This window comes from Dromaius novaehollandiae, chromosome 7 (assembly GCF_036370855.1).
Source record: "Dromaius novaehollandiae isolate bDroNov1 chromosome 7, bDroNov1.hap1, whole genome shotgun sequence".
Classification (NCBI taxonomy): domain Eukaryota; kingdom Metazoa; phylum Chordata; class Aves; order Casuariiformes; family Dromaiidae; genus Dromaius; species Dromaius novaehollandiae.
The window spans coordinates 40,473,838-40,486,616 of NC_088104.1; the positions used below are offsets into that span (position 1 = coordinate 40,473,838).

Here is a 12,779-nt window from a genome sequence, read left to right on the forward strand (position 1 = left end):
CAGGGAAAGTGGGAAGGCAGTGATGTAGGACTGGGTCATGTGTTTGGGAATAGCCCAAATTGAGTGGGTTTTCTTCTATTTTTAGTGCTTAATTGCTGGAGAGGTCTTGGAAGGGTCATTTGCACTCAAACTTTCAGAGATCAACGTGATTCTGCTCTTGCTGGCTTTAGTGTGTATAGCAAATCTAAAGGGCCAACTTTGGGCAAAGGCAGTGGGACCAGAATTGTTTAATGCTCTGTCTTAAAAACCATCACCTTTTAACCTCAGCATGTCTCGGTTTCACTCTCTTTTATATGGGTTTTGCCCTACCAACACTCTTTGCATGTTTCTTTATATTCTTAAGGTGGTAGTTGGAAGGTATATGCTAAAAATTATCATTATTAGTAAAGTGGAAATTAGCCAGTTGTAAAGATGTCTGTCCGGTGCACCTAGGGAAGCAGCTGCGAGTTTGGATTTGCAGCTCTCTGATCCGGTTGCTCTGAAGACAACAGGAGCAATTGCGCTGGTTTACACTGTGTGCCCTTCCTCTGACTGTGCCCCCAAATCCCTGGGTGCTGCCTCCGGGGCTGCTTTGCTTCTCATCTTGTGGCAGATCCTGAGCTCAGGCTTGGCAGACAGCACTGGTGAGTGTTTGACTTGCCTTGGTTTTCTATGATGATATCAAATGGCAAAACTTGTCCTTACGTCCACAGAGCTGGGTTGTCAGTCCTGACCCGATCTAAGCTGCTAGCCCAAGGCAAATGAATTGTGTCATAAAATTATCACTGGTTCTTGTCCACCCACCCTGCTGGGGGGTGCGGGTGGGGGGCTGGAAATGGTAATGAATAATATTATTATAATGGGATACAAAAAATGGAATTGAAGCAAGACACAAATGAAGGCAATGTTCTTTCTCTGTCGGTAATCAAATGGCAGCTAGCTATGTGTGTTTCTGAGACAGGAGCGAGGGCAAGAGAGGGAGCGAAAACGCGCTGGAACAGACTCATTTTCTTGGGGTCGTCAGGTCTGCTCACTTGTACTTCAGCAGCGCGGAATCCGGGAGAGGGATGTAATGTGGCTGTGTCCTTTCTAATTGCCGGCGATGGCTAGCATCCGCTTTGCAAGAAAATCTGCAGGTTGCTTGCTCTGTTTCCTCCTGTAAAACACTCACACCTGCCTTTGGTTCTGGCCTTCACAGTTCACGCAGGAAGTCCTGCCCTGGAGCTGAAGTCAGCCAGTCGGAAGGGCTCTCTGGAGAAGCAGAGGAGTTTTGCAGTGGAAGAGTTAGTGCATGGAAACCGCAGGCTTTAATGTAACTACTGGGATGCTGCAAAGCAGGTCTTATTTTGGGAAGTCTTTCTGCACCTAGAACCACATCCAAAACGTGGAAGCTCAAAGTAGCTGGATCAGGCAGGACTGTTCCCTTGTGGCACTAGCAAAGAGCAGGATCTGTCGGAGTAATAAAAATGAGGTGGCAAGGGGCTGTGTAGGACATCCAGGCTGTGAGCGGTACTCCCGCCTGGAGTGCCCCGAGGGCAGGAACAGGCTGGTTTGGTTACCCCGTTACTGGCCGATGGGACACAGCTCAGAGCGTCGTGGTTTCGATGAGCGTTTCCTCTTTGCAGATGTTCACAAGCTGTCTGCTCCTCTCTTGTAGGCAGGTAGAGCGTCATATTCTCATGTTGCAGGGCAGAGACGTGGCATTAGAGGGAAAATGTGATGGATTGTGTCATGGAGGGAAACCCACGTACCTGGGGATTTGGATCCAGGAGTTTCTGGTCCCCAGTTCTGCCCTCAGGAGAGCTGCTTTGCTGTTCCTGTGGCTCTCACCTACCTGACACCAGCCTGGCTTCAGGGAGGGCAGTGGAGCTGCTCCGTACCCAAGCCAGAGTGGAAAATCCAATCCAATGACTCTTTCATGCTTCAGCTTCCTGACACGTTCCAATAAAGCAGCCTTACCCCTCTCCTCCCGCTCAAATAACATAATGCTATTTATTTAAAAATACCATCAAGCAAAGGACATAATTCAAAAGCTCTGATTTAGGAAAATAGCTTGTTTGTTAATCATTTCCCTTCTCCTGATTCAGAGCTTGCTTGCTCATGAAATATTGATTTATTGGGCAGGCAACGGTGCTCTTGGCAATGAAGATGAAAAGCAGAAGTGCTGATAAAAATACATAGGCTTTTTTATGTTTTTGCAAAAGCTAAGCTTAGAAAAGGTAGCTTAGAAACAGATAGGCAGAAACTATCAGGGCTATATGTGGAGTCAAAACAAAATGAAACGAAGTTAGTATGGGAGAGAGAAAAGTGTGTGATGGAGGAAATAAAATGGGGATGGAGAAGATGAAAAATTCACAAGCAAAACGGGCAAGAAACCATTGAGCTGCCGAGAGCTGAGGAAAACAGACTTCAAACAAACAGCAAAAACTAGGACTCCTAAAAAGCAAAAACAGAAGGGAAACTAGACCATGTGGAAGTGCTAAGAGGCCCTGCTTGCAAATAAATATGAGATGACAAAAGGTGTGCCCTGGGTCTGCCCTGTCTACCTCTCTCTCTCTCTCTCTCTCTCTCCCTTTTTTATAATGCAAGAAGCAGCACAAATGATGTGAAAAAAGTGTACTTGAGGCGAACAGAAGGAAATGGCTAGCTGTGCACATGCGCCTCTGGAGGTCACTTCCACTACGTCTGTCCTGAAGCCAAATACTTTTTCAAAAGACTGGCCATTTCTGGAGATAGATAGAACATCCCTAGTGACAGAAAGCAGAGTTTGTTTGAGACAGATGGTAGTGCTTTGAGGCAAGTAGCTCCCAGCTCGATAGGATCAGGGGGCAATTAAACCCCTGAACAAGTCACCCCAAAACACTGGGATTTTCACACCTCTGCGGGGAGCATGTGGCTGCTGTGAGAGGCAGGAGGTCCAAGTACCTGCGCTGTGGATCCAGCCCAGTCTGGCAAGGCCCGTATTTTAAAATTTAGAATGGGAGGAGAAAAGCAAGGGAGATATTCAGTTGAATTCCAAGCGTGTGGATGTGGGGACACTGAATCCAAGAGAGTAACTGCCCCGAGTCTCCTGGGGAGGCCGTGCTGGTAAATGAGCATATGGATGCTGTGGGTATGATGAGCTTCTACTAGCCTGGTGGAAAATGCTGCCTGGGAAATGGTGAGCCCCATCATGAGTCACTCTTTGGTGTCTCACAAATGTGATGAAAAACAACGTTGCACATCCCAGCGGCAGAAGTGTGCCTATAGGCTTTACCTGATAGGTGTTTGTACGGGACATACGTCAGAGGTCCCTTTTGTGTTGGATGAGGATGGCTTAGCTGGGCCGTTGTCTTCCCTTTACGCCCATGTTCCTACTGCAGCAGCCCCTCAATGCAGCATGGGAGACACAAGCACTCACGTGTCTTCAGACTTGTACTATAAAGCCTTACGTAGAGTTTTCTGTATTTAAACCCAGCGAAGCTGTTCCAGAAGAGACACTGAGGAGAGCCAAACAGATCGGCTTCTCGGACAGGCAGATTGGGAAGTGCCTGGGGCTGACTGAAGTCCAGAGCCGTCAGCTGAGACGGAGGAAGAATATAGTGCCCTGGGTGAAGCAGGTACTGTGAGAAACATTACTGTGTGCTGATGATGATGGCGTGGGGGCTTCTAAGGGTGCAAGAAAGAGGACATCTCCATGCTGTTAGAAAAAGTAGAGGTAAATGAAGCAGAAACCCTGGCTGTGTTAACATCAAGAGGAATTTTGATGTTGACTTTAGAGGAAGCAGTATTTCATCCATCTAGCTGTTAATTCTTCACTGCAGTCCTCAGGGCAATGACATGAACCTGTAGACTGAACATCCCTGAAGAGAGACTTGAAATAGTCTAGCTCCCTTTGTGTGTGGCTGAGATGGAAACAGCTATCTGGCTTCAGAAAGAGGCTGCGAAGACTGATGCTGGCCCACCATGTTGTGACCATAAAAAGCATAGTGTGTCTTTTCTCCTGGTAGTAACTTTTTACAGGGTAGTACTTTATTGGAAATGTCCTATTGTTATGGGTTCATTTGCTATTCATTGTGATAGCACCGAGCATAATGAGCTCATCTCGTATTCAAGACAGCGTCACAAGTGCTTTGCTAGGTGTTCTGTTGCAGCAGTTTAAGGGATGTTGGTATTAAAGTGTCACCAGCAGTTTTTTGCCTTTAAAGAGGGGGAAAAAACACTCCAAACTATTGAGTGTTTCTGAAAGACCCCATCTGAATCCTCAGGAGATCCAGATGTCCTGCTGTTCCACAGCTTCTGTTTTCCTTCTGTGTCCTCGCCTGGCCTATAGAAATGTGGCTGGTTTTGCACTATGTTTTTTCAACTGCATATGGCACTGCAGTGCTGAATTGATTTGTGTGCCGAGGTTTCTTTAATAAGGTCATTCTACTTATGCTTGCATTTGTGGCACCAAAGCATATGTTTCTTTTTGAGCCATGAGGTACAAGTCGCAGTAATAGCAACAGTAATGAGCAACAGAGACTTACATAGTGCTAACGACATAAGGTCACACTCTTCATTACTCACAAGGATTTGGACAACCGGTGGGGATTTGTGAAAATGCTTGGAGAGTGGAAAGATCCTTAAATTGTAGGATGTAAAAGGTCATGGCAGGACTGCTTTAATATTGTTGCCCGTTTGGTATTCTGCGTAGAAATGTTTCAGCTCTTCGTTCAGGGAACTTTAGCTAGTGACCTAGATGAACTAGTTACCATAACGTGTAATAAGTAGTTGACACACATGGTTTATGAACAGCCTGGTAGGGAAACTATTCTTCTGGGCTCTCTGGTGACTAATTACTTAAGAAAAGTTCCTGAAAAGTACATGTGAGGCGTGGCTGAAAGCCACTCTTGTTTTGTGTGCCATTTAATTATCAAAGCAAGAGATTTATTATAACATAAATACAGAGTACTTTCACTGCTACTACTCAAGACAATCACTAAGTGATAATAGTCTATGCGTTTGTATTCAGTGAGGGATTAAGATGGGGTCAAGAGTACAGCATGAAGAACCCAGATGGTGCAGCTAAGAAATGCAGGAGGCCTGGAGGAATGGAGATCTGTGCAATTCATGCTGTCAAAGTAACTAGAGAATGAGGAGGGCAGAGGGAAGAAGGGGTGGAGGGAAAAAGATCGTGAGCTGTGGAGGTGTTTTATCAAATGGGTGTGGAGCTGAAACTGCAGCTTGTGAAGAGAAGGTAAAGCCTTCTGCTGACTGAACTGGAAGGCCTGGGGGAAAGGCCAGGCAATGAAAGAGACTGTCCTTTTGCTGCTTTGCCAGCATATCACAGTTCAGATCATCTCCTCTGTTGAGGAAAGACATGATGGGAAAACATAATACAGAAAGGGAGGGGATGAGGGTGGAAAGAACAAACTGTATGTAAGAAAAATCTTGTCACTTGTGCCAGGTCACAATCCCTTCTCTCCTTCCTTCTTACAGATTGACACGCTGGCAGCAGAATACGCTGCGGTAACTAATTACCTCTACATCACGTACAATGGGCAGGTAGGTGCATTTGAAAACACCAGTCTCATTGCTGTCTGTTTTGATTTCTTCCCCCTATGTCACATTATTTCTGGAGACCTTGCAGATGTCTCTGTAGTGGTTATTTTGCAGTGTTATGTGTAAACCCCTTTCAGCAGGCCTGGGACTTTCACTTGCCCAGTACTGGTCCAGTGCATTTAGTGTTAACGGGCTGTATGTTGTTGTGATCTGTGCTATATCAACTGCATTTACATCCACTGTGTATGGATCAGGTGCTGGGGACACAGCCCTCTGTGACTCATGCATCATCCCTTCCTAGCATTCATTTTTTAGGAAATGCACAGCTCCTCAGGCTGTTTGAGCAGGTAAGAAAGTCAAATAAGTGGTGCTGTGTCTCTTCTCATTTAGGTACAGCACCATTAATTCCAGTGGAGTTGCACCTGATTTACACAGCAGTAAATGAGATCAGACTTGAGCCCTGAAGGATCGGACTGTTGGATGTGGCTGAACACCAGAAATTGTTTGTTCTCGGAAGCATGGAGTTAGGTGCTGCTGAGTGCAGATCCTAATGACTTCTCTCCCTCCCTTCTCAGGAACATGATGTAAAATTTGATGACTGTGGAGTGATGGTGTTGGGCTGTGGACCATATCACATAGGTAAATCTTTCTTACAACTCCTCTGTCCTCCTTGCACCCTCGAGCCTTCTTGGATATTCTTGTGGTTCATTTGTTCCTCTTTACATATGGTGCCAAAATCCTCTGGAGCACAGTGCATAGGACATCAATTCCTAGCACAAGGTTTGTCTTTTACACTTGCTTGGGGACTTCATTTCACGCCCTGGAAAAATAGGAGACTCTTTATTACTTTTCACTTGAAACTGGAAAGCACATCACCTAGTTGTGATTTCCGCAGAGGGTTTTTCTTTTTTTAATCTTACTTTTTGCAAGTGTTAAGGCCTTTAGAATCTGGTACATTATTATGGAAGTTTGTTGCTGCTGCAGCTATCTTCAATCAAATGTGTTTACTGCCAGCTCATGAGTATGTTGTTACATGCTATCTGTTTTATTGCTGTAAGCATACATGTTTATGATAATATTTGGATATCTTCAGCTACTTTTGTATAAACAATTCTCCATGTGCTGTTATTTCAGCCCACTGTAACGATTATGCAGTGTAAGAGTTTTCTCATGGTTATGAGGACTGGGTAGACAGATTGTGCTGAATTCTTCGCATGGTGACTTTTTCTTTTCATGAATCCTTTCCAAATAGCTTGCAATTATTAAGAAGAAAAAAACCTGTAATTCAGAAATATTTTTTGCTCTGCATCTCACAAGCAGTGGTAATAGTTTTTGATAGCTGAAATTTAAACTGCATTCATTCATTTTGCTCGGACAGACGAGTCACGTGATACACTTCTGTTGCTGATTGTGGGACGTGTCTTTTTGAACTCTGTTTCACTCATCTCAATATTCGTACTGGAAATCAGGAGGAACGCTCCAAGATTATGCTGTTTTCTGTGAACGCTTCTGCTAGTCAATGTGCCGTGTAGGACAGTTGCAAAAACTGGACGTGAAAAGGATGGCAATGATCTTTAATAATTTGATCGAATGCAGGTGAAAATATTTTGCACTGTTCACCTGAAACTACTGGTAATGTAGATTAAGCATATAGGTCTGATCTTGGTCTTGCCTGTTCTGTAATTTTGATTAGATCATGACAGTCTTCGGAGAAGATTGTAACTAAATAAAGCCTGCTAATAGAGGAAAATGGTTGCTAGTTACTACCATCTACAAGATGTTTTCCAGGTGCAATAGCCAAGATGGTTTTTTTTGTTTTCTTTTGTTAGCCTTGGAAAGCAATTATGCAGTGTGCATTTTGCCTATGCTTTCAGAACTGTAATCTTAATTCAATGGGATCTACTTAGTGTTCTCTGTGGATTTACATTTACAAAACAGGGACAGGTCAGAAATAGGTAAATGATTTGGATGGAAGTTTTAAAAAAAAAAAATTGTGAAGTTACCATTTTTAACCAAGCTTCTTCTTTGCTTTGTGAAAACTAAGTTTTAACTTGAAAATTAGGAATTTAGTTCAAAAATATTTGAAAAATATATTATAGGAAAATGTTGATAATATTGGCGTTTTTGCACAACAATAAACTTTTTTGGAGGAAGTGTGAGGTCGTTTCATAGGTCATGCTATAGTTTGTATATAGAAAAAAAAATTACCCAAATTGAGCTGTTTTATTTATTTTCCTGTTCTTTCTTGATAACTAAGATGACAAGTAGAGACATGATATGACCTGGTACAGTTAAGGACTCCTGACCTTCAGAGAGCGCTGTGACCCCCGGCTCCTCGAGAGCCTGAACTGCAGAGCGCAGCCTCTGTTGGTCACAGATTCAGGGCGATGCTTGCTCTTCCCTCCTGCCCTGAGGCTGTACCCTGTGCTGGGCGAGGGACGCCCTGGCCGGGTTTTGTTCCTTTGAAAGTCAGTCCTGAGAGGATCAAAACCTGAAAGTGAGTTCAAAAACATGCATGTATTGATGTAGTAATTATCTTTGCAGGAGCAGCGTCTGGTTATATTACAACAGTCATTACCGGTATTACTAATTGTTTGCTGTCTTCCCCTTTGCCGCTGTTCGGGCGCAACCATTACTGGATGTGGCTGGAATACACTTACATGTGTTTGGCTGTTTTCCTGGGTAGTATCCAAAGCAGTCAGGTGGGGACTCTGGGTGACCTTCGTGTCCCAAATTTGAGGTTACATATACATATAAGAATACCTGAATAATGGCAGTGAAATAAAAAAAAGTAAAAATAAAAATAAAAAAAGAACGACCGTTCTTGTTGACCGTTCAGGAACTGTTCAGTTTCAAACATGATTTCCCTCTTTGCTGTGGGGTTTTAGCTGCGGCCTAGTTATGCGACGAGATTCCTGTTTGCAGGCGTAGGGGCCTGTCAGCGAGTGACCTGTGGCAGCCGTCTGCTCCTTGCTAGCTGTTGTGGAGACAGCAGTTCAGCACAGTCTGAGTTTTCAGCCTATCTTATGACACAAGTATATATGAAAATGCTGATGTCAGTAGTTAACTCTCATGTAATGACGGTGAATACATCATCATGAGGCCAAGGTTTTGTAAGCATAACCATTTAATGATGTTCTTTAAGTTTAAATATGCATCATGCTCTGTTGAGAGTAGCCCTCTTAGATGTTTGAGCATAGAAATTCGTAGGACACTCACTAGCTGTTAGCCTAGCGGTCTGGATTACAGTGCTCTCTGGGGCCAGCAGTGTGCCCCCAAGTCCTAACTCCCCAGCTCTCTAGACCAGGGACCTTTCAGAGTCCTGGGTGGGTCCCTCTTTGCCTCTTCCCTTGAGATGTGGCCACAGTGCTTCCTCGGGGCTGAGGGCTGTAGGATGTGCCGGCCCCAGAGTCCTGCCAGAGCCACCGTGGCCTTTAAACCACCGTAAAAGGATCACAAAGTGGCTCTAAAAGTATTCCTCTATCGATTTGCCTCACCTAGAGTCAGCGCTTGGGAAAGTCAAACCTGCTGTCCTGTAGCTTATCTGTTGTTTGGTTAGCCACACTCTGCTTTTGGCAAAGGAAAAACACTTCTCTCTTCTTTTTTTAAACCACGTCTAGGCAAGTGCTCCGTGTTTCCTGGACTGAACAGTGCCGTCTCCTAATCACGCGCACTCATTCTGTCGCCTCTAAGTTTCTGTCTCTTTGGTTCGTCTTGGACAAAGTGTGTTGGTCAGCAGTCAGTAGGAGCTGGATGGGCAGCAAGAGCTGACAGGAGTGTTTACGCATGCGGGATGACGGCCATGTTAGAGGCCTGTCGTTCCCGCGCAACTGGGCTGGCGTACGTGTTGTGCTTGCGAGCTCACACTTGTGGGTGCTTAGTTTCCATGGGAAGACGATTAGATTTCTCACTCTGAACTGACAGGAACCAATGCTGTTTCGTTTTTTTGTTTGTTTGTTTTGTTTTTTTTTTTTTGGGTTTTTTTTAAGCTTGAAAGCTAAGGACATTTGTTTGTGTTCCCCCCCCCCCCCGCCCCACCCCATGCTTCCCATCTTTGCCCACTTTTCTGTCCCCTGGCAGGCAGCAGCGTGGAGTTTGATTGGTGTGCGGTCTCCAGCATCCGCACGCTGCGTCAGCTTGGCAACAAGACAGTCGTGGTGAATTGCAACCCGGAGACAGTGAGCACAGATTTTGATGAGTGTGACAGACTGTACTTTGAAGAGCTGTCATTGGAAAGGATCTTGGACATCTACCAACACGAGGTAAAGAAAAGCAGTAGTAGCAACCAGAAGCCATGAAGCAGACCAAACGTCTCAAAATTCATGTCGCCAGCTTGCTTTGGCAAAGCATCTGGGGGCACGGGGGGAGAGCTCGCTAGCTAAAGCTGTTTGGTTTGGATCCCGATGTTGCATTTTACACATCGTTGATGTTCCTAGCAGGCTGCTCAATAATGAATGCCAAATAAATATTAAATTATTTTGCAAGATGCCATATTGTGCAATATTTACAAGCAGATTTAATTTGCTGCACAGTCATTTATCGCGCAAATTGTTCTGCCCTTGCGGTGCTGAGCTTCAGCACTTGAGCATATCCTTGACTTTAAGCGCAAGTACCCCCCCGAAACAAGTAGAACAACTTACATACATAATGCTAACTTGCGCTTAAGAGCTCGCAGTCTTGTGCCTCACAACGCAGTGGGGATGTGTTGCATGTCGTCCAGCATGCAAACAGGCAGGCCGGGAATGGGCCACTGGAATCGCCATCGAACCGTAAGATGTTCCAGTTCCTGATCCAGGTATCGCATGTGTCCGTCAGGGGGTTTTAAGAGCTCAGAGCTTTAAGATATGGAGAGGAGTCCCAGGCAGATTTGGTGGTGGGAGGATTTATGATGGAAACAATTTGTCCTAATATAGAAAATGTTGATTTCTGTCTGGTGATGCACTCATCTTGGATGCTGTGGCTGCCTGAGACTTTCAGAAATACTTACAGGTATTTCATCTCCCTTGAAATTTGGTGGGAGTTCGCTATATAACTTGCTGAAGCAACTTTGCAGAACCCAGGTCATCTTAAGCTTTTGATTTTTCTTGGCTCTTCTTTCAGTACATGATACTTTGAGATGAGCTCCCTTGTGACTGGGAGCAAGTGTCTAATATGGTTTTATAACTTGGCTACATTTTGATCATTCCCAAATTTGGAACCATGCAAAAAGCCACTCAGAACTCAGGTCCCATTCTCTAAACTTTGCTCTTGAAAACCACTTGCAAAATACTGTCTTGGGACCATTTTCAGATTGCACCTTCATATTTAACTATTTTTTCATCTTTTTTTACATTGTCTTTAAACTTTCATGAAAACAGACTCCTACTGGAAATCATAGATTTAGGACGGGCTGAAAGACTAGCAGCTTACAGGAGTCTTAAAGGCTGATTTTTTTTTTTCCAGATGCGTTAGGATTTTCCATTAGATTCAGCTCTATAACATCGAACTCTTGTTTACTTAAACAAAACTGAACTTGTGAACTCAGGGCATGGAGGAAATTGGTGTGATGGTCTGTCAGAGAAATAACACTGATGAAACAGCATCTAATTACTGCAGGATCAAAGACAAGGTAGAGAGAGGTGATGAGGGAGCAGCTACTCATTTTAAAAGCATAGTGCTCATAATTAGCAAGTTGGTCAAGAAAAATACGTGAAAAGAATAACGCATACATATTGAGGGTTATGTTGCTTGTGGCAGCAGTGCTTGGTGAGCTGGAGGTCATGTTTCTCAGTCCATGTTCTGGCCTTGCTCATGCTGGGAGGCGTTGCAGACCTCAGGGTCGAACAGCAGCCTTCTCCGGTACCTGGAGCTGAAGGGGAAGGATGCTCCGGCAATTACACCGGCTCAGCCAGCTGTGCTCATCAGCTGAACCATGATAATGCTTCTGGGCATGCTTTTAGCCTGGTGATGGGAGTGAAAAACGGGGAGAAGGGCGATGCGGGGAGTTTGCAGGAGATTCTGGTAGCCTGGCTTGGGTACGAAAGCCACCAATTCGACGTTTGCTCTGCTGGTGTTAAGTCCATTAGGATCTGAGTCGAAGCGGACGAAGTTTTGCTGTCTAGTACGTCTGAAGAAGAAGAATGAATGCTCAGCTGTTTTGGAGCACTTCTCTTAGGCAGTGACAACAGGGAATGGTGTCATTATGCTGAATTTGCAAGTGAGGAAACTGAGTCTCTGAGGTGCGGAGAGACTGCAGAGAGTCACGCAAAAGGCCCCTGGCAGCCCTGGGGACAGACCCCAGATCTCCAGCAGCATATGGTCCAAAATGGATCATTTGCTGTTTGTTGGTTTTTTTTTTTTTTTTTTTAATGAGCGCGCCAAATGCTAATGTCCTGTTAACAAAATCCTTCCTCAAGAAAATGTGGCTGGAAGTCAGTCCCTAAGGAAACAACCGAGTTAAAAACTGAGCTTCTGATTCAGGGATCTCTCACTGATCCTGCAAATACCTCCTCTCCCAGCTTAATGTAAAACACACGGATAGTGCCATGATTTCAGCCTTTTTAAACTTTCCTGCTCATCAGACTTTCAAGGTGCAATGAACAGCGTCAGTGAGGCAAATCCTTTGAAAAGTGCTGGAGCAGTGACAACACACAGGTAAAACCATGGGCAAAAAATGGACAAAGCCTTTTGCCCTCAGCAGGGACAGTTTGTACATCAGCTCCCTAAACATTAGGATTAGCATCGAACTGTAGGCAACTATTAACCTTAGCTGTGCAGGTGCACTGACTTGTCCCGGTTTTCTGATCAGACAAATTAGGCTATATTAAGGAGTAGGTTTACCAGCGAGACTGTGGGAACTGGGACCTGCCCACTAGTGTTGCTCAGAGCGTTGCACGGTCCTGTCCCGGTGACGTATTCGGAGCTCCTGCCTCTTGCTCTCCCTCATGTCCCTTTGCCTCTCCCTCTCCACTCAGCGTTCACAGCTCTGCAGAACAGAGCCCTGCTTTGGAGGGAAGCTTAATTTACTGTGAATGTGCAAAGTTACGTGGCAGTCTGTGGGGACAATAATTTAAAAAAAAAAAAATCCCTTCCCTCAGATTTATTTGCTTTTTGTTTCCCGAGGAGATGTTCCCTTTTTATTTTAATATCTATCTGCTTGAGGGTCTCTTCTGATCTTTTTTCAGTTTCTGAAACAATTCATAAAACTAAAGGAGGCTCTTAGGTACAATTTTAATGGTCTAATTTGTTTTCAAACTCAGGGAAGAAGAAAAACCAACTCTATTACTAATGGCATAAAA

General features: G+C 44.6%; 1 protein-coding gene across 6 annotated transcripts in view; it reads left to right on the forward strand.

Annotated features, from left to right (window-relative positions):
* Positions 1 to 12,779, forward strand: part of CPS1 (carbamoyl-phosphate synthase 1) — a 117,013-nt gene that overhangs the window by 76,736 nt on the left and 27,498 nt on the right. For all 6 annotated transcript variants that reach the window (XM_064515337.1, XM_064515333.1, XM_064515338.1 and 3 more), the window contains 4 exons: positions 3,437 to 3,578; positions 5,440 to 5,505; positions 6,078 to 6,141; positions 9,583 to 9,764. In XM_064515337.1, coding sequence (XP_064371407.1) covers positions 3,437 to 3,578; positions 5,440 to 5,505; positions 6,078 to 6,141; positions 9,583 to 9,764 — 454 coding nt within the window. The remainder of the gene's footprint in view (positions 1 to 3,436; positions 3,579 to 5,439; positions 5,506 to 6,077; positions 6,142 to 9,582; positions 9,765 to 12,779) is intronic.